The following is a 23,749-nucleotide window of genomic DNA, read 5'->3' as shown; positions in this document are numbered from 1 at the left end:
ATGCAGGCAGTACACAGCCTATACATGGTAAGGTATAGGTAGTGTGATGTGATTGGCATCCATTTTACTGTGTGTATGTGAATCAGAGTGAGATGTCAGTCCCTGGGCCCCTAGGGTGTCAGTGTATGTGCTATGTGTTGCCTCTTTGCCAAGGGCATACTGGGAATGCCTACGTCTGCCTACAGGGATAGGCTGAGGCCGTTCGTCCTCCAAGTCTCCATGTGCCTGTGGGGACCTTGGCAATGGTGGGGGCCTGTGTCCCCCTTCCCTGTGATGTTCCTGCCACAGCTGTTTCCACAGGATCATATTGTGTAGCATGGCAGATTCTATGAACATATATGCACATGTGGCTGGAGAGTACTGCAGGCCTCTACCAGATATGTCATGGAAGTGGAACCGTGGCTTGAGCAGCCTAAACACATGTGTGAGTGCCTCATTATGGAATTCTTCAGTGGGTGTGTGTGCATTTCTGATGGGTGTCGTCATCCATGGTTCCAGTGCGTAGCCAGCATCCTCCACTAGATGGCCATACGGAATGGCCTCCTTGGCAAATGCCTGGTACAGCTGTCAGAGTCATGATAGCTGACAGGGCTGCCAGCACACACATTGATAATAATGCCCTGAGCATTGCACATGACCTGGCAGTTGATGGAGTGATAGCCCTTGTGGTTGACGTAGACTCTACCCTCCTCACCTGTTTAGCAGTTTGTCCATCATTGCACCCTTACATCTGCTGTGTTCCTCAGACGGTTTGTGTTGCAGTGTTATTATAAGGCTACATGTTGGCCGTAGCTGTCAAACTCTTACAGACTGATGTCTGGAGAGCCCCATATATAACAGTCAGACACAGGTCCAGACATGGGGACAGGGTACTGCTATTGCTCTTCCAGGCATAGACAGTTGGTAGAACATTTTGTATTAGCTTGCATTTTCTGATGGTTATGACATCTGCTTCTCAACTGTCTGTCATGGCCAGTCTCAAACCACAGACCCTGTCAAACATAGTACTGTACTTAGATCAGTAAGCCACAATATCCAACAGCAAGTGCTGTTTACTTCCTGAGAGTATTAACCATGCACAGGCATAGCACATTGATCTCTGCATATTGTGGACATGGAAGAAGTTAGCAAGTTGATTGGGACAGCTGTGGGAATGTGTGGTCTGCTGCTGTTACCCTACAAACATAAATATTACTGCATTTATATGGGAATACGGGTGTGTTGGGGGAGGGGAGCATACCTCTCAATTGTACAAATTTCCACAGACTGTCACAGCTGTTTCCGTAGGATCATATTGTGTAGCATGGCAGATACTATGAATATTTGTGCACATGTGGCTGGAGAGTACTACAGGGCTTCAACAGATATGTCAAGGCAGCAGAACGGTGACTTCAGCAGCCCAAACACATGGTCTACGATGTTCCTAGTTTGTGAGTGTGCATCATTATGGAATTCTTCAGTGAGTGTGTGTGTGTGTGTGTGTGTGTGTGTGTGTGTGTGTGTGTGCGCGCATTTCTGATGGGTGTCATCATCCAGTGTGCAATTGCATAACCAGCATCCCCCACTAGATTGCTGTACTGGATGTCCCCCTTGGCAAATGCCTGGTACAGCTGTGAAGCATGCTGTATACGGGAGTTGTGATAACTAGACAAACTTGGAATACCGAAACAGGTAACTACAAAAACAGGAATGCAGGCAAGAGGGCTTGAGGTATGTACACAGTAGTAGCTTCCAAAGTTTATTCTCCAGACTTTACTTCAAACAAATGATAAAAACAGTAAAAAACAGTAACCGCAAAGCGCTTTTCGTCTCATCCCTTAGTGTGACTTCATCAGACAGTTGCAACCAGAATGTTTCAAACAGTAAATACAAATTCAAACCACGTCAACTTCCTCCAAGCAAAAGACAAGCCCGCCCCCAAGGTAAGCATGAAATTACAATTAACCCATTCTATGCTTCTTTAAAAATCCGGCTTCTTGTGAAACAAATATGTGTGCAGTAAATATATTTGTATATGTGTAAATATAAATATAGCTCATCACTTCGAAAACACTCTTAAAAAAACTTTTAAAAGTGTTTTCAAAAATATTTAAAAAACATACAAACATTTAAACCAATAGTTAAGATGACAGTAAAAAGTGAGAAGTCCAGAATGAAGTGTATAATTGAAAACAGTATAAAATAAAATACTTTACCACTGTGTGAAAAAGTATTACAATCTTAAATAACTTTTAGTAGTAGTTAATAATGAAAGTTCTAAAAAATAGGATGGAAAATATAATAAAACACTTATATTGGCTCCATGTTGTCTGAATTTAAGACCATCAAGCTGAAAAGCTATAAAGACTGGAGCAGAGAAAACATTCCTGTAAATGACGTCCAGTGAATATAATAAAATGTGGAGTAAGAGTACACATTCACATAAACAACTCTAAATGTAGATACATTCATGTATAGGCAACAAGTATATATTAGTGAACAAAGTATATATTCACCTTATTAAACACTTTAGTTTAAGGATGCAAGATATGGAATAAACTTAATTCAGTCCTGGCGGGTAGCAGGCCCTGGTACGAAGTTGCCATATTAATTCCAGTTTTTCTAGGAATAATGAACTAGGGCCACCACTTTCATCACTCATAACCTGGTCAATCACTCTAAATTTAAAACAGTGTAATGGAAAAGCACTCACATGTCTAGCCAGAGCATTTTCGTGCTTTGATGTTGTAATGCTGTAAAGGTGTTCGTAAACCCTTTCTTTTAGTTTCCCGTTTCCGACTTCCCAAAATAAAAAGCTGGGCAGGCTTGGCATTGGGCCAAATAGACTATACTTTTAGTATTACAGTCAAATTTTCCCTTTGACACATAGGGCACTCCTCTGATCGAGAAGTTGACCCCAATCTCCATAAAGGGGCATTGGGGGCACATGCTACACTTTATCATCCCTTTCTTCTTGCTTCTTAATCTGTGGTCTCATAGTCATTTTAGGGAGTATACAGTATTTACAGTTTAACGAGGGCTTCAGTTTCCTAACTATAGATGTTAAAGATTTGTAAACGTCCATTCCACCCGTCGAAGGTGTAGAATGGCTTAGCCTGTTACTGCTAGAGCTGGAGGCCCCTAGAAGTTGAATTTCTCTGCTCACTGAACTCTGTGTTATGTGTCTGTGAGAGTATAAAATGTCATGTTTTTATGCAATTGTTACACACTGATGAAGGGTTTTTGTAACCTGAGTTATTAAATATCCTTAATGTTCAACGTGTCCGTATTCTTGGAGTTTGCGTTCTGTTTGTATAATTTGAGTTGTCTCCATTAACGGTTAACCTTAGTGTTGGACTTGTTTGTTTTTGCTGATATGAGGTGAGGGCAGCAGAACTTGGTGAGTTAATATAGTATGTCTCTGTCCACCCTGTAGTGCTCTACTATCTACAGCTCATGTAGCCCCTGAAAGGTTACGCTGGGCCTTAACACTCTTCTCCTCCTCAGTCTGGGCCAGTTGTCAGCATCATCCTCATCACTGCCCTCAACCTGTAGCACGTAGAGTTGTAGCAAAGCAGCAGCAGCCCCTATCATTTTGAAAGGTTAAAATTCGCAAGTGTGTACTCCAATGTTGCAGAGTATGTGGGAAAATCAGATTGAAAGGTGTCTGCATACTTATACTTTATACTGGTGTGCTGCAGATGTAGCCTGTGTGATTGACTGACTATGATACATTCCAGCTGCCAGCTGCATTATTGAGGGGTTTGACTGGACCACTGTGAGTGGCAGAGGGAATATTAGTCATTTATAATTGATTGCCTTTTTCCAAGCTATTTCCTTTCATTTTTATTGTTTTTCCAATTTCCTCCACTTCTAAGCCTTGTGGCACTCCGTGCAAACCCATGGAACTAGTTTAAACATTGCTGAGTAGAAAGAGCCCTCTCCTGTGCTTCAGACACCCCCCGGCTTAGCTGTGCTTAGCTGACCACAAGCAGGAGCTGCTGAGCTCCAATGTGCTTACACAAACCATAACACACACCCTTCTCACGTCATCTGCCTTTTCTACCTATACTACCATATTATAGCCCCTACATGGTTAGGTACCTGCGGACATGGTAGCCCATTTTATTCAGTAAACTTAGCTCATTTACATACACCTAACTGCATATACCCTAGTTACTGCACTACACCAGACCCTATGTCGCTGGCAACCACTATGACTCTGCCTTCTATTCAGTATAATGGGGAACTTCAATATAGCTTTCTATGTCATATTTTTCTACTTTAATTTTTATTTTATGATCTATAATGCTTGCAGGTCACTGAGCACCACTTAAGCATGTCATATGTGTTAAAAAACTTTGATTTTTCATTAAATGCATCAGTTTTAAATCCCAGTGGCCATAGATTTGGCCATTGGCATGCATACTGCACCTAATACATGCTTTCATTTGAGTTGTCATGGCCCCTTTTTATTTTTACATTCCAGTACATGGTTACTAAGAGCATACATTTCTCCTGCAGTCACAGCTCCTACACAGATACCTGTCTGCTTCCTAGAACACAAATTCACCTCATTTGCATGGTTTTCACCAGCAAATGAGGTGATTTGCATTGTGCGGTCACCTCCATGTCTGAACAGTGCTGGGAGGCTCATGCACGCCCCAGTCTTGTTTCGCCTCCTGACTTTGTGTTCTGTGCACATCACTATTACTACACAGAGAATCGCTCCATGTAGGGCTTATTGAATTACCCACATCTCTTTATTTTTAGACAAACTGAGTTCACAATTCAAAAACTGATGTTTCAGTTTTTGCAGAAACATTTGTTGCATCATCAAAGATGATGTCTTCCATGGTATGACTAATGGATGTGAAATGGTAGCAAAGTTAGCATCAGAAAATCAGATATCAGAAGTTTGCATCACTGTGCTCTGAGAGGCATATCATAATAGATGAACATATTTCCTCCACAGGTATTAACACGGTTCCATATGGACAGCCCTGGAAGGAACAAAGAAGATTTACCCTCACGTTACTAAGAAATTTTGGTCTTGGCAAAAGATCAATGGAAAACAGGATTCTGGAAGAGGCAACATTTTTAGTTAAATATTTTGAAGAGCAGAATGGTAAGAATTATTTATTATTACTATTTTCCATTGAGTCTGTAAGCAATGCCCAAGCAGTACATAATGTTGCTATATGTGTATTTACGCATAATCCACCTTATGGCATATCACATACTTTATTAAATCTGATAGATTAAGAGGAATGCACCTTGTTACCAAATTCTTTTTTCCATAATGTTCTTTTCTGTATGTATATCTATATCTATATCTGTATCTATATCTATATCTATCTGTCTATCTATATCCATATTTATCTCTCTCTCTCTCTCTGTATATATATATATATATATATATATATATATATATATATATATATATATATATATATATATATATATATATTTATATATATTTATTTATTTAACATTTGTTGACTGGGAAAGTCCAACTAGGTTCCACAGATCCTGTTTTCAGCGTAGGCCCGGGGAGAAATACTCCAGACGCATGTCTTTAGAAAGGTCACACTCATAGATATATATATATATATATATATATATATATATATATATATATATATACACACACACACACACACACACACACACACACACACACACACACACACACACACACACACACACACACACACACACACACACACACACACACACACACACACACACACACACACACACACACACATATATATATATATATATGTGTGTGTGTGTGTGTGTGTGTGTGTGTGTGTGTCTATGGGCGAAATTTAATAAAGCCTACACAGACTTTTTTCCATGTGGGCATTGTGGTGCACTACTTATATGAAAGTAAACAGTAAACACACATGAGAGGTGTGCACGAGCGTGCCAACACAGAAGTATGCATGGCATGCAGATCACCTCATGAGCAGGTGAATTGCATACAAATGAGGTAAGTAGAGCAATCCAGCAAGCAGATAGGCCATTCTGTAGATCCCATGTTGGAGGCCATACTGCACACGGAAAACTTCTGAGTACAGGATGTAAAACAGACAACAGGGGCTGTAAAAGTGCAAATAGACGGGGAAACATAGCATAACAGACACAGACATGTGCAAAATTACCCACCATGTGTCTAAAACCATATGGATAACAATTTAAAATATTTGTTTTAATAATCTGGGTTTGTTTGCAAGTCATGCCACAGTACGCAAACATGCTGTTATGAAAAAAAATTAAAAAGTGTAAAAAAAAAAAAATGTAATAGTATGTGACAGTAACAAGTTATAGGACACTGAGTGGAGTATCCACAATGGTGGAATGGTTCTGTTGCTAAAGAGGCAGGGCCTGGAACCGTGTAGTTTCCAGGTTCTGTGAATGGAATGCTATGCAAATGAGCTGGGGTTACTGAGTAGCACAGATGGGTATCTGTGTCTGCAGATCCCATCTGTGTAGGCACAGAACCATGTTGGTGTCCAGAAAAGAGCTAGCTGACATCAAAGGGGAGTGTGTCTGAGAACTTGTAAGCTCACTGGAGCTCAGTGGCACCTGTTTGCGTGGCGCACCACTGAGTGAGCGGGGGATGTACAGTTTCTGCTAAGGTTTGTTTACTTTTGAGGTGCATGTTTCACCTTGTTTGAGCATATTTCCATGGCACACCTCCACACTGAGTGTGACCTTTTATGGGGGTGTGTGCAGTGACTGCTGAGCAATGTTTACCTTTGTGGCATGTGTTTGCAATGCATGCCACAGGGGTGAGTGAGGAAGGCTGTAAAAAAAATTGGCTGAGAAAGCCAATGATATATTAATTATTGATGACCCTGTTTCACTTAGACTGCAGCCATTAACAGCCCTTAATGATGTACCTGGCATGTGAAATGCATCATGGGTAGCCAATCACACAGGCTGACCTATAACAGAGCACTATAAAGAATGCACACACCCTACAATCTTATTTCACCCCCATACTCTGCACCAGTGGAGTACAAACATGGGATTTTTTAACTGACAGAATGCTAGGAGCTGATGCAGGTCTGCTATATCTGTATATGTTTGATGCTGAGGTCAATGCTGCTGCTGACAATAGGCCTAGACTGACAAAGAGAAGAGTGCTCAGGCCCAGGGTAATACTCCAGGAGCTACATGAGCTGCAGATGGTAGAGCACTAAAGGATGGACAGAGCTATACTACAAGAACTCACTGAGCTCTGCCACGCTCAACTCAGACCCAGACCCAACAGAGGGGAACCCATCTCAGTGGAAATAAAGGTATGTGTAGCCCTTAGGTTACTAACTACAGGTAGTTTCCAAAGACCAACTGGGGACATGATGGGGGTCCCACAGGCATCTGCATCCAGGGTACTCCACCAGTTCCTGGATGCCATGGTACCACATGTCAGTGAGAACATTCATTTTCCCCTCACCCCTAAGGTGAGGGCCAGAAGTATTCAACACTTCTACAGCATAGCACACTACCCTAAGGTACTGGGTGCCATAGATTGAACTCATGTACACATCAAAGCACTGCCCAGTGAGAAGGGTAGAATCTACATCAACTGCAAGGGCTATCACTCCATCAACTGCCAGGTCATGTGCAATGCCCAGGAAATTATCATGAATAGTGTATGCTGGCAGCCCTGGCAGTTATCACATCTCTCATATCTGGGATGCATCACAGCTGTACCAGATGTTTGCTAGGGGAGACATCCCATATAGCCATCTACTGGGTGATGCTGGCTATGCACTGCAACTGTGGATGATGACACCCATATGAAATGCACACACACGCACTGAAGAATGCCATAATGAGGTGCATGCACAAACTAGAAACATCATAGAGCATGTGTTTGGCCTGCTAACGTCACGGTTCTGGTGCTTTGATATATCTGGTGGAGCCCTGCAGTATTCTACAGCCACATATGCACAGATGTCACAGTATGTGCCATCCTACACAGTATAATCCTGTGGATACAGCTGCAGCAGGATCACCAAAGGGAACTATACAGCCTCCCACCAGTATCTAGTCTCCACAGCCACACCCACAGGAGGACTCAGAGGAGGAACCCCCTGAAGATGTCCCTGTAGCCAGACATAGGCATGCCCTGTATGCCCTGGCCTTAGGCAAGAGACAATGCATAGCACATGCACTGAAAATGTAGGGCCCTAGGGACTGACACCTTACTCTGACTTGCATACAAACAGTAAAAAGAATACCAGCCAGCCCACACAATCTGTACCTAACCATGTATTGGCTGTGTACTGCATTCATCAGACAGAGTCAGCCCAGAACTACAGGTTTGTCAACAGAAGCATTCGCAAGATAAGTCATTCATCTATACACTAGTTGTAAGGGGTACAACAAATATGGTAGCATATGTATGGACCTGCCACAGGTATGCAAGGGAATATAGTGGGCTACTGGGCTACGTGGAAGAGCTCTAACAGCCACTTGTGGCAACAGGTATTCTGTCCAATAGTATGTGTTCCATAACATTCAGTAGGCCACATGGCTGGAAAATCCACTACATTATTCAAGGGAGATGTCAACCAGCGGGGTCATATGGCAGTCACACAACCATCTATGCCAGCAGAGCATGGGTTGGTCGTCCCCCATCCTCAACACATAAATGTTCCCATACAGCTGCTGTAACAGTAATCTGCAGTGATATATCAACAGAGCAGCCACTTCCAAGGCTGAGACATACAACCTGGCCACACATTTATGTCTCAGGTAATGCAGGGGTGGCAGTGTATGTCTGCATGCTGCTGATTATGTGTAGAATGATACTTCTATGTCTAGTGGCTGGTGTGAATTACTGGACTTGGGATGGTAGCATGTGTGATGGTGTTGATGGTTTGAATCTGGCAACATCCATATCTTTTGCATGTGAAGCACTCATATGCTGGTATTCCCACAGACTGTCATAACCCTCTGTCTGTTACTGCAAGAAAGCTGGAGAAAGTCGGAGACAATGGGGGGCAAAGGGCCAAAACAACAGACATTTTAACATAAAAAAAACAAACTATCTTGTTTGCTTGCTTCCCACCTTTCCTAGCTAGTATAGTCCAGATCCCAGGCTTTGCTGGTTTCAGGACTTTATTTTCTGTGTTCAGAGCTATCTGGACCTTGTTGTGGTAGGGGGAAGCCCTACTGCTTACCAGTGGGAGTGGTGAGCATTGCACTGCCTGTATAACACTAGATGAGTGGTTTCCAGCTCTAAAATTGTAATTTTAGCCATTTTGGGCTGATTTCTATCCGTTTCAACTTTCTGATTAAAAACACGTGTGTTTGTGCATTTTTTGCATCTTGCAGCACTGCAGGGCTACGGTTAAACTATTTCAGGTGCCAGAAAGTCTGTTCTTCAAATTGTCCCTTAGAACTAGCAGGTTTCTCAGTAGTAGCACTAAAATCTGAACCACCGTGACTAGCACTTGCTCTAGAACCTGCTGGAAAGCACTAAGAAGCCTTAAACTGATACAAGCACTCAACTCTCCTTGTTAATAAGGAGAAATTATTTATAAGCACTAAACAACCTATAATTGCAAAGTACCTTGCAAAAGTAAGGGAAAACAGCTCTTGTCCTTTACAAAAAAGCACCTAAACAGGCATGTCCAAGGGTCAGCTTCCGGTGATTTCTCCTGTCCACCTGGTGAATCTGGGCATACTGGGGCCATGCAGCAACTGCCTCATGTAGACAGAAAACCCTTTCCTCCTACCACCCAACACTACAACCTGCGAGAGATGCACTTACATAGCCAAACTGGAAGCAAAGCTCTCTCCAGCCAAGATTGTGCTAGACAGTCAAGAGGAGAAGGTTAACACCTGCACTACACCTCAAGCAAAACATGGCCCTTCAAAACCCACACCATCAATACCCACATATAGCAACACTAAACACACTTATGCGGAGGCCCTTAACATTAACCTGCCCAAACAACAAGGACCTCCGAAGCTGAAACACAAACAAACACCAGTCACAACCAAAGTGACACATAGCTCACAACACCAGGGTACCACCCAACAACAGCCCCTAAGGCAAGACAATGTACTCAACACTTTAGTCATAGGTGACTCTATAGTCAGGCACACTGATGTCCCACTCACCAGGCTGAACAAGGAGAAAATTACAGTCAGCTGCTGTCAGGTGCCAGGATCCACTACATAACACATGCACTCAAGTCACTCCACAACACGTACAAATATGACTCTGTCATTGATCATGTTGGAGTGAATGACTTGAGACGTACCTCCCTGGACTACATGAAAAGAGACATGGAAGAGCTCACAGATCATGTGTCCCAGGCAGGTATGACCCTAGCCCTGAGTAGCATCCTGCCTTCACCCAGAATTATACCACAGTATAAGGACAAAATTATTGACTTCAACAATTGGCTAAGCTTCTGGTGTCATTCAAAGGGGATCCAGTATCTGTTTGCCTGGGATGACATGATCGACAAACCATGATGCTTTTCCAGAAATGATCTGCACCTGTCACCCCTGGGTTTCAGGTTACTGGCTAAAGCTCTTGCCACCCTTATATTGCCTTTTTTAGGCAAGGTTCAAAGGACAAAACCACCACCATAACAGATACAAGCATGCAAAATCTGAAGGTAACGCTACTCAATGCTAGAAGTTGAAACCTCAAAATGCACTCACTCGAGGCACTCCTAAAAATGGAGAACATCGATATCTGTGCAGTAACTGAGACCTGGTTCAAGGCTTCGGAGAGCACCCCTGCAATACCAGGCTACAACTCTTACCACACCTTTTGGTCACCAAACCAAGACCGAAACACTAAAGGTGGAGGAGTGTCCATATTCACCAAGGATATTCACACCTCCAGGCTAGTTGCCCAAGACAATGCATCTGAAATTCTTCAGGTGCAATTAACACTAGGTAAGACTGCAATCCAAATTGTAGCTTGCTATAGATCCCCTACCATGCCCCAAGATTCTCACTACACCTTTCTAAACATACGGGAAAAAACTAAGATACAACCAAACACCCTAATACTGGGTGATTTCAACTACCCTGCCATTAACTGGGAAAACTACTCGGGTACCGACAACTTTTCCCAACGGTTCTTGGAATTCATAAATTCCAATGCCTTGGATCAACTAATCCTTTGTCACAACAGGGGCTGCAATATCCTAGACATGGTCATTACCAACATGGGAGATAGATGCTCCATACCAGTGGTCACCCCCTCATTGGTCAGGTCTGACCATAAGCAAATCACCCTTGACAACCCGATTCCACCCCCACCCCCCAGTAAGGAAACCTCCTTAAAAAACTTCTCCAAAGCCAACTTCATGCTACTCAAGTCAGAAGTGACAAATTTCATTACACTAATGCAGATGGGAGCTGAAAGTTCGACTGCTGAATCCTACATTAAGGCACTGTATGAGCACATCCACTTGTGCATGAATCATGCCACCCCAAATAGAACCAAGATGCTCTCCTCGAAAAAAAGGAAGCCAATCTGGTGGTCCCCCTGCCATAAACAAACTATACAACAGAAGAAAGAAACTGTTGCAGAAAAGAGGAAAATCCCAGGATGCAAAAACTCCCTTACCAGCCTCCGTAAGAAGCTGAGATCCCTCATAAAATCCTCCAAAGCTAGTTATGAAAATAAAATTGCCAAATATTCCAAATGCAATCACAAGGCATTCTATAGTTATGTCAAGAATCTAAACGGCAATACTCAGATATGCTCTGAGCTACAACAGAATGGCATTAAATATATTGATCCCAAGGATATTGCCAATATCTTGGCAGATCGATTTAGTGCCAACTCCACCCCCCCTCTCACCCCTAAAGGGCCAATCTCAATACCAAAAGATTGCCAAATTCTGGTAATCATGGCCACACAGGTAGAAACCGCACTCTCCAAAGCTAAGAATACAGCATCCATGGGACCAGATGACATCCCAGACTGTGTACTACATGAACTACAAAAGGAACTGGCACCTCACCTAAGTGTCATGTTTAATCATAGCCTCACCTCAGGCTTCGTGCCCACTGAGTGGCGCAGAGCTACAGTTATCCCACTCCACAAGGGGTGATCCATCTCAGATCCCAGGAACTACTGTCCCATCCGTCTGATGAGCCTGATCTGCAAGGGCATGGAACGCATTATCATGGAACTTATAAAACAAAGACATTGGCAACCTTCAAACACTGGAACTCACCCAATTTGGGTTCAGGAAGGGCCAATCTTATTTCCTGAACCTGATTGACTTATTCAAATCAGTCTCCAGAGCTGTGGACAAGGGTTAGGCGGTTCACACAGCCTATCTGGACCTTGCCAAGGTCTTCAACACCATCCCCCACTCTGGAATCATAGATAAACTAACTATGCTGGGCATAAATCCCTATGTCACTCGATGGGTTGCCATCTAGCTTACTGAAAGAACCCAGACTGCAAAAGTAGCTGACTCCAAATCCAGCTCCAGACAAGTGACAAGTGGAGTACCTCAGAGTTCAGTCCTGGGACTGCTCATGTTTGGCATCTACTTCTCTGCAGTACAGGCCAACAGTAAGGGACTCTGGCTAACAAAGTTTGCTGATGACTGCAAACTGGAAGCCATTACTGAATCCCTAAATTATGTGGATATTCTACAAAAGGGCCTTACAGAAACAGATGCTTGGTGCCAGAGTCATGGGCTCAAACTTAATGCCAAGAAATGTATAGTTATCCCCTTTGGGAAAAAACATGTACCCATGAATTACCACATAGGCAGTACACTAAACACCAAAAGTGTGATGAGAGACTTAGGGACACAAGTGGACAGTGGTCTCACCTTCGATAACCACATCATCACAACAATCGGGAAATCCTTCTATATGGCAGACTTCATCACTAAGGGCTTTTCATCCAGAAAAAAGGTGGTCATTGTTCCACTGTACTCATTCCTCATTAGACCCATTATAGAGTACAACACCCCATTTGGTATGTACCTCACAAGACATCTGCAATAGCTAGAAAGGCCACAGAAATACCTCACTAAAAGAATCACAGGCCTAAAGCAGATGCCCTATACTGACTGTCTAAAAAAACTCCAGCTATACTCTGTGGCATATCGTCCACTCAGAGGTGATCTCTGCTTTAACATACAAGGCCATGTCAAACCCTGAGCTGCTGGACATGCTCCACTTAAAGAAATCCCAATTCCTCAGAGCCACACACTCCAGGGATCTAAACCTTGTCATCAGAGTGAACAAAACATGCTGGAGGGATAGGTTCTTGACCCAGAGACTCCACATACTCTGGAATAGACTGCCCATACATGTCAAGCAGAGCGCCTCCTTGACCCTCTTCAAAAGAAACCTTGATGATTGGATGGGAGATAGGAAATTCACCCCGAGGATCACGTCAGTCACCCTAATAGACAGGGGTCCAGGGTAGTAAATACTGTGGGAAGAAATATCCAGGGAATTGTTATGGCTAGGCTTGTGTAGGCCCTAGGGCCGATAGCCTAGTACCAACCTATGAACCTATGAACCTTACACATGCTCTGATTAACCATGATGGTGACTAGTATAACAGCAGGTCCCAACAGAACAGAATAGCTGCAAAATGAAAAGGCTGTCACTTAAATGTGTCAGTACTTATTACAATGCAGTGACTACTTTATACTTTATTTTCCCTACATAACACAAATATATGAGGAACAGACCAGACATATGGGGTGAAATTTTGGGGAATCTGAAAAACATGTACAGTGATAGGTTTGCAAACTGTCACCCTGTGTGTGGTGTTACATTATGTACCCCAGTCACATATTAAGTACAGTACAAAGCCGTGGAACATTTCAGGGAAGTGCTGTACTGTGGAAACAGGAGCAGCAGCCAATTTCTACAGCACACAAAATCCTGGACTGGAGTACAGGCAACTCTGGCCTGGAGTCAGTTTGTATGTACTGACAGTCCCATTGGGCATGCTCCTAGACTTGGCTAACTTGACCGCAAGTCTGTTGCCTCTTCATCACAAAGACCTGGTATGTGGAAATATGTCTGTACATAGAGACAGCTATGTATACATATCTGCCGGTCCCTATCCCTCTCTCACATGATTACAGTACCTATCAGTATGTACCCCAAATACATATGATACCGATATAAAGATATATGCATATATATATATATATATATACATATATATATATATATATATATATATATATATATATATATATATATATATATATATATATGTAAAGTACAGTGTTAAATAATACTCTACATATATATATATATATATATATATATATATATATATATATATATATATATATATATATATATATATCTACATAACATACACACACAGTAACATTTAAAAGACATCCCTGTTATACACTTTAATATATATATATATATATATATATATATATATATATATATATATATATATATATATATATATATGTATATCTATGTATAAATATATATATATGTGTATACATATGTATATCTATGTATAAATATATATATATGTATATCTATGTATAAATATATATATATGTGTATATATATATATATATATATATATATATATATATATATATGTATATATATATATATATATATATATATATATATATATATATATATATATATATATATATATATATATATGGGTACATGTCAGTACATCGACAAGTTAGAAGACTGCAATCCACTTCACCAACACATGAAATAATCGACACCGCAAATCACGGACATTTAACAGGTAAGAAGTTTAAATTTCGCTAATCATGCCTACCATGTTTTAGTAAGTGTGGCAGTGTTATGCATGTGTGGTAGGCATGATTAGCGAAATTTAAACTTCTTACCTGTTAAATGTCCGTGATTTGCGGTGTTGATTATTTCATGTGTCGGTGAAGTGGATGTCGATCTTCTAACTTGTCGATGTACTGACATGTACCCATATATATATATATATATATGCGGGTCTATATAATATGAGTGAATCACACCACAAATTTTGAACACTCATAATATCGAATGTATCGGACCTTGAACTTCCTATTGTGGGGGCCTGTGCCCCCCACATCCCCTGCTAAATATATATTCTAAATCCGAGATCGCACTACAGTGAGGAAAGGGCAAATATCCCATTTTTCACTGTACCGCAAAGCACTTCAAGGTCCAGTATGTTTGATATTATGAGCGTTTCAAATTTGTGCGATTCGATCATATGATATAGACCCTATATATATATATATATATATATATATATATATATATATATATATATAGATATATGTCGATATATATATATATATATATATATATATATATATATATATATATATATATGGATGTAAGAATTTCCCCACATACCCTTGGGATGCTGAGGTTATCTGCACTCACACATCACAGGAGTTGTACACAGGGACTAGACTGAGGCAGCAACAGTCTAATACTCACTTACCGACAGACCCCTTGTGCCAATGGAATGTTACCATGTAGACAGACACAGGTAGTGTAATGTACAATAGTGTCGATGCATACCTTGGACAGGTCATAGTGTCTGTGGCCACATGTTTGCCTATCTAACTACAATCAGCCTCATATGGCCAAACAGGTAACTGTACACACATAGCAGGGATATTAACAGGTATCCCACTACTAGGACACAAGATATGTTAACAGTAATAAGCAATATCACTCTGCAGGCCACACATGCTGTCTAACAAAAGTCTACTTTGCGTACTCCACAAGTACTGTGCCTACAAGGACTTGGTCAACAAGTCTAACCTGTGGCATGTGCGATAAGTACTGTGTGCTATAGTGTATAATAGTAGATAGGTGAGGGTTCTAATATTACATTAACCAGCTCTTTTTGTGTGTCTGTGTGTGTTTAAACATATCCCCTTGCAGCACTATGGATGTGCCCAGATGGGCTGTCTCAGTGCAGTGGTTATACATTTTATGGGCCTGTGATAAGCCAATGGCCTATACATTTCCCTTCTCTACAAGGCCTGCTGATGTCATCCACCTTAAGAGCACTGGCTTAAAATTTGATATCAGAAAAACTCTGTGACACATGCAATAATTGTTGCGAGTTGTAATATGTAATGGCAGATAGGTAGGAGTTCTAATCTCAAATCAACCAACTTTGTGTGTGCGTGTATAAGTATATCCCCTTGCAGCATTTCAGACATGTCATTATGGGATATTTCCATACAAGGGTTATGCATTTTATGAGCCTGTGACTAGCTGCTGCCCTATAAATTGCCCTCCTCTACAAGGCCTGCTGATGTCATCCACCTTAAGAGAACTGTCTGAAAATCGAATATACTCTGTGGCACATGTAATAAATACAGTGTGCTGTAGTTTGTAATAATAGGTAGGTAAGAGTTCTCATTTTACATCAGCTGACTGTGTGTGTGTGTGTGTGTGTGTGTGTGTGTGTGTGTGTGTGTGTGTGTGTGTGTGTGTATGTAAATATATCCCCTTGCAGCACTAAGGACATGCCTATATGGCTATCACCGTGCAATGGTTATGAATTTTCCCCTTGCTACACTAAGGGCATGCCCATATGGGCTATTGTGTTGCAATGGTTATTAATTTTATTGACCTGTGACTAGCTGTTGGCCTATGAATTGCCCTTCTCTACAAGGCCTGCTGATGTCATCCACCTTAAGAGTACTGGCTGACAATCTAATATCAGATAAACTCTATGGTGCATACAAAAAGTACTATGAGCTGTAGTGTGTAATAGTGGAATGGTAGGAGTTCTTCTCTCATATCAGCCAACTGTGTGTGTGTGTGTGTGTGTGTGTGTGTGTGTGTGTGTGTGTGTGTGTGTGTGTGTGTGTGTGTGTGTGCGTGTAAACATATCCCTTTGCAGCACTATAGACATGCCCGTATGGGTTATCTCTGTGCAAGCAATGGTTATGCATTTTATGGTCCTATGACTAGCTTCTGGCCTTACATTGCCCTCACCTACATAAGCAGAACTAATGACCACCACCATCTAGATTTGTACACTCAGAAAACCCAGATGACACATATCAAGGGTAGCAGACCTTGTCACAAAGTATGAATGCATGATCACACTGACTGCTCCCATTGTCCATGATATACTCTTCTACAGATATGCATCTATGGAGTGGTGAATGTTTTGTGCCATATTTTGCCGATGTCATATTTCTGTAGTGCTGCCATGCCATCCTGTTCTGCTGTATTGCCACCATGTGTCCATACTTTAACCACTCAGACTCCTGGAACAGAAACATACATACATCCATGACAAACCTCTCATTCTGTAAAACTACTGCCAGTCCAACATCATGCAACAAAGGTACACAAATTTTGATGCATAGTCATGACACATGCCAGCATACATGAGCTGTTGTGGCCCACAACCGGTGCCATGGTAAAACAATACTGCACTGCATAACTACATATCAAATAATATAGTCACCCTGTGCATCAGACACATAGTTGCATTTCCCCACATCGATGGCACAGATTGCGGGGATGTGGCACAGGTATCATCACATGCACAGGGTGTGGTGTGGGGGTGGCAGAGGCCTAAGCTGTGCCAAACAGTTGACAGCATGTGTGTGTCAGGAAGGGGTGTGGGTTAGATGGGCCAGGGAGAGGTGCCATGTGTGTCTGTTGGTGACCTGCATGTGACAGTGGTGTTTGAGTGTGTGCATGTACACAGTCAAGCCCAGTGCTAGCCCTACACATGTGTATGATGGACAGCTGTGGAATGTTCATGGTAGAGTGGACAGTTCACCATCTCCAGCCATGAACATGGGAACTGGCTCTGTTGGGATAGCGCTGGCACAACCATGCCCCAGGTCACATATGGTGCTAGTAGCTGATGGTGATTGCTGTCTGCTAGGGCCATGTCCCCCATGGAACTGTCCAGGACCACATGCCCATGGCCTGCCCCATCATGGTGTGGACAGCAGACTTCCCTCTGTAGTGCTGGAGGTGCTGCCACTAAGGGAACGTGACTGTTCACAGCCACATGGACTGTCAGCAGATGGTGTTACTGACCTACATCCACATGTCTGATGCTCAATTCCAACCAGATATTCCAGCAAAAACAATGTGTGGTCCAAGACAGACACTGTCTCAGCCCACCATCTATCCAATACATCAGTGAATTGATCCTGGGTGTCCCTAATGCGGTGGATACAGAAACGGATGTCAGACTGTGCTGCATCTATAACCCTAAGCATCTGTCTGGTGTTGCGTTCAGAATGCGCCTGAGCCTCCATGATGGCCTAAAACATGCATCGAGTGACCCATGATGTGGCACCTGCAACAGGTGGTGGATGGACAGCAGTCCTTCTATGAGCACCCCTGTCAATCTGCCTGTGTGGGACCTTGCCAGCTCTGGACAGTGTCTACACTCAGTGATGCCATAGTTGTCACACTGTCCTGTTCGTCACCACCCTCTTACTGTCCAATATCTGTGGCCTCTGGGGACTGGGTATTTGTAGGCATACTGACTGTGTGCAGTCACAATGGGAGCAGAAGATGGATGTCAACCTCTGGGACAGATTCAGCCACCAGCAACCCTGTCAGTGCCTAGTTATGGCCACCATCATCATCAGCATCCGATGACACATTGACATGAGGTTGTGAGGGGGATAGGCTCCAACTCCCCCTTTCACCTGTGAGAAGTAAGACAAAAGTAGTACATTATACCTGCACTATTATATATGATAACCCATACAGACTCATACAGGTGAGGATCCACAACTGCATTACCAGTGCCACATCTTCTCATCTCCACTCCCATGCACAAAAGGCAACATCATAACAACATTCACGGACAAAACAAGCCCTTTATGACATGCACTTCAGCTACATCCACGTAAAGTTGCCAGTACAATATACACCTGTAAGATATGTAGTATGACAGTATGTGTGGTAGAACTACACATCAAACCCAGTACACATATCTTGAGAATAATATGCCAGTAATAATACCACTACCTCAGGTATGTACCATCTCACTGTTGTTATTGAATGGGCGTGCCTTCATTGAAGGTTGGGTGTCAGGCTGGCACCTTGGCACCATAAAAATCTACTGCCAATCATTAGTGGACTGGAGTTCCACTGTGGCAACCCCCTAACCGGGAAATGCCAAAAGAAGAACAAACGTCTTGGAGTAATTGCCTCATGTATGCCATACTGCATAGTCACCTATCATAAGAATGATATAATAGTATCACTGCCTCAGGTATGTACCATCTCCCTGTTGTGTTTGAACAGGCATCTTGGAGTAATTGTCTCATGTATACCAGGCTGCATAGTCGAATATAAATGCAAACATGTTAATGTTCATTCAAATACACACCTGTGATTACCCAGTCTATACACTGTAGTTGACTGTTCCTGAATGGAACACACAAATATTCTACCCTAGCTAAGCACAACAGATGTACATAGGGCAATATAGTATCTCTTTGCTTTCATAGGGTATATATGATCCATAAAACAACAGTATCACACTTACCAGATACAGGAGCATGGACTTGGGCCTCACCTGATGGACCTATGAAAAGATGAGGGAGAGGTATTGTCAACATCACCAAATGTTACAGCACTACAATGCAATATGTGCATATATCCACATGTACAGCAGCTACTGTGATAATGGCAATATTGCTGACATTTTGAGTATGTGCACAACTGAGTGTAAACCCCCACCCCCAATGCAGATAGACCTGACACCCATGTACTAGTATGTACAGCCTGCCACAATGACTGATACAGTATTACACTGGTGAATACAGTAAGCTTACCTAGATGTTCCTCTCCTGTGGACACTGTGGCACCCGCCTCCACAATGTATGGCATGATGGATGCCTGGGAGCTGACGGGTGTTCCTAGGTTCACCAGGAATTCATCTCAGGCTGAGAGTGGTTGTTCTGTCACAGGTCCTCCACCATTGGTGGCATGAGCCCTGGCAACAGCAGCTTCCCATTGTTGTTGTACATTCACCATGTCTGTGGCACAGTGTCAGACCTGCTCATAGGTCCTATCCTTCTGGGCAATCTGATTGACAGTAAAAACAAGAAGCATGCCAAAAGCAGAACCAAGAACCACAAAAACACAAAAAACTGCCTTTGAAACACTAGCAGCAGCACAACATTTAACTGTTGTGTTTTACTTGCTGTGATTTATTAAAGAATTTGGGATAACATCTATGGACTACTTGTTTCTGCTACTGGTGTTCCAAAGGCAACCTGATTAACAGCCCGCACAAGGTCTGCCCACAATGTCTGCTGTTCCCGATTGTGTCTTCCCCTGGATAGCTAGATCTGATGGTGCTGTCTCAATCCAACCAATATTATGTCATTCTCCACAGTTGAAAAGGGGACATGTCTTCTGCAGTACAGGCTTTCTGAAAAACAACAAGAGGGGAACACATTACAGGGCCAGATAGGTGGACATCCACTATGTACAGATCCAGCATGCCCATAATGGCCTGCACTATCCACTTCTCCCTCACACATTACACTCCACAGTCTGGCAACACACTCATGTGGATACCACCAAAATATTTATTTATTTATTTAAGTTTGATGACCAGGAAGGTCCACTGAGCCCATTTTCACTGGAGGCACAGGGAGAAAAGCTCCACAGTAATTGCAAGTTACATTTCACATGTTACAAAAGGACATAGTTCATACAGCTAAATTGTAGCAATACTGGGATATGTCCCTGTGTGTCATGACAGATTCTGCTGCATGTTCCTATATCCATCACTGCAGTCTACTGTAGTGTGTCCCCTAAGCTCCCACTAGTATATTATGCAGCCACTAGTAGACAAATAGCAGTGTGCTATTACAATGGCTATATGGGGACAGTCCAGCAACACTAGTGTGCCACAATAACAGAAAACAATGCAAACCTGCTGTAGTATATGTTCCTTGTAGGCATCATACCTGTCAACTATACAAATGCTTGCAGAATGTCAAAATGTTTGCCTCATAGTTTTGGTCATTTTCACACAAACCTATGGATTTCTGACAACTGGTTGGATAGTCATTGATGGTTGATGTCAGAAAATAAAGCCAGACATCTGGGTTTCACACGTCATACACTTCACATCACAGTTATGCTCCAGTAATATCTGTCAGTCTATTCACGTTCTTACTTTGTATGGGCAATATTTAAACACTGTCACTGAGTTTGGGCTTTTATCCCCCATTAATTATGGCTTTGTCCTGATTTCTTGCTGTAGGAGGTTGACAGGTATGTTAGGCTTAGGTCTGAACCAAACCGGGATAAATGTCAACAGAAAAGGGACTTAGCCATAGTACATGAGGGACATTCAGGGACACTTTTACAATGTTAGAACTATTTATGTGAGACACTGACAGAATGAGAGGAGGTGAATTATAGTACATTTTTGATGTTACAGGAGTGTAACCCCTTACTTATTGCCATTATGTATTATGTGTAATCCACTAGCTTTCCTACATCAGCCATCCATTGTTGGAGGGATTGACAGAGACTAAGCTAAGATGTGACTGAAATCAGGGACAGCTGAGAAGCATGCCTGTAGGTGTAGGACAGTAGAGTATCAATGAGATGTCATTACCATAGATCTAAGACAGTCTTACTGCTGTAATCCCTATTCCCCATACCTCCATCCTCCCATCTGCATCCTGTTATATGGAGAAATCTATTGCATACCTGGTGGAGTGTAGTATTCCTTTGTTGAAGTTAGCTTCTGGAAATATTTTAGAAATAGGCTGTCTGTGAGGGTGAAGTCTCATACAGACCTGTTCCCCATAACCAGCTGCTTCTCTTTTTAAGGAACTGCTCATTGGCAGGTAATTGCCTCTGTACCAATCTGTGGCTCAGAATTGCTAATTGCAGCCAAAACAGCTGAATTGCACTATCATTAGCCAGTGACATGCCACCACAGTGCAATATATAAGGCCTTCATGTAGACCTTTGCTCTTTTCTTAGTTTTTGAGATGGACATTACTGAGGTGTGGAGAATGCGGCCTCACAGAGGGTAGCTACAAAAACTGTCCACTGTAGAAATTTATGAAGTATGTCCACAGTTTCGCCTCATATGTGTGGTCAGTGTCCCATGACATTGTGGTCATCTGGCAGTTCACTGGAAAACATTGTGGGTTGAGGTCAGTAAGGAAAGAGACACATTTGAGTATCAGACTTTATACCCAGGTTGAGGTCAGTAAGGAAAGAGACACATTTGAGTATCAGACTTTATACCCATCAGAATATGCATGCTAATGCAATAGCTGTTATTCTATCAATGTACTATGTTTGTAGAAGCAAACTGTCAAACATCTCTCTGTCCCAGAGACTTCCCATACTTCCCATACTCTGGAACAAACTGCCTATCCATATCAAACAAAGCTCCTCATTAGCACTCTTCAAGTAAAATCTTGATGATTGGATGGGAGATAGGAAATTCACCCCAGGGATCACTTCTGTGGCTCTGCTTGACAGGGGAACAAGAAAATAATTTTCTTGGGTGGCAAAAGCCAAGGTACCATTTGTCTAGGCTTATATAGGCCCTAGGACCAATAGCCTAGTACCTACCTATGAACCTATGAACTTATCGCTGAGCCTTTGATCCCCCCCATAACTATGTCTGTGTCCGGATCCCTTGTTGTAGGGAGTTGGGAGGTATGGTAAGTTTGTAGCAGCTACCTTTTCATATGGCTGTGTATGCTACAGGCTGCAGCTGCTTCTGCAGTATAGAACACATAGGGGGGAGTGTGAACACTTTGAAGGACAGCAAGCTGTATGTGTAACTGTGGCAGCTGTGGCAGCCCTGTCATTATGACAGAGCCAGGGTAAGGGTACCCTTTACTGTCCAATCGAGGCATGTGACTAAGGTACATCTGTTATGCAACAGTGCCAATAATAGAGTAGTAGGCGACATATAGTTAGGCTATACAGATATGTGCAATGTATCCCTACCTGCAGGCCTTTGACTTGCAAAATTGGGTAGCAGTTAATTAACTAGCAGTAGCCTGTGTAGATTAAGATTGGATGACTCAGTCTTTACTTGCTGTCTTTACAATAATATAATTGGACTGCAACTCAAAACTGGATTTGAACTCAGGACTGTGTGTTTCAAAATGTACTGCATGCAAGGCATTTAACAGACTGAGCTACTGCTGCTGCAGATGTATTTGCATGGTATATGTGCATTGTGCGGACATACAGGCTGTGACACACATTGTCTGCAGTCATCTGTATGTGCACGGCTTTCAATGGCTGTATTTCTGCACTAGGGTCCCAGTTGAATAAATGCACTTTGCCACTGATCCTTTAGCAGGTTTGTTTAAACATGTTCTTGATAAAAGGACACATTTTCCTGCTATCACAGGCCTCATGTACTTCCATTATTATTTGTTTGGCTGTCTGCTGGTGTATTATTGCACCAGAGTCCAAGGTACACTCCCATTTTTCTCATTAGGTTTAATTACAGTTTGCATGGTGTAGCGTGGTGCGCAGCTCTGCTAAGATACACATAATGACTGTAAGTGGCAATCATTATGTTTTGATGAAAACACATGCTTAGATTAGAATCTGTGTGGAATGGCAGTTTAATGCACTGTGCTGTAGGTGTGAGGGTCTCAGGTTTGAAACATGGCAGAGGTGTTTATTTTGTACATGTGTCTGTCAATGTAATAAACATATTTAATCATTAAAGCTTTATTTAGCTGAGCTAAGTGAAGCTATGCAACGC

General features: G+C 42.3%; 1 protein-coding gene across 1 annotated transcript in view; it reads left to right on the top strand.

Moving 5' to 3' along the window:
- LOC122808560 (cytochrome P450 2F3-like) overlaps nucleotides 1-23,749 on the top strand; it is a 176,395-nt gene that overhangs the window by 33,909 nt on the left and 118,737 nt on the right. The window contains exon 3 of the mRNA XM_044079516.1: nucleotides 4,955-5,107. Within this exon, the coding sequence (XP_043935451.1) occupies nucleotides 4,955-5,107 (153 nt within the window). The remainder of the gene's footprint in view (nucleotides 1-4,954; nucleotides 5,108-23,749) is intronic.

This window comes from Protopterus annectens, chromosome 8.part0 (genome assembly GCF_019279795.1).
Source record: "Protopterus annectens isolate FY-2018-M chromosome 8.part0, PAN1.0, whole genome shotgun sequence".
Taxonomy (NCBI): Eukaryota; Metazoa; Chordata; order Ceratodontiformes; family Protopteridae; genus Protopterus; species Protopterus annectens.
The sequence above is the reverse complement of the archived record's forward strand: the minus strand, read 5'-3'. Positions and strand labels throughout refer to the sequence as shown.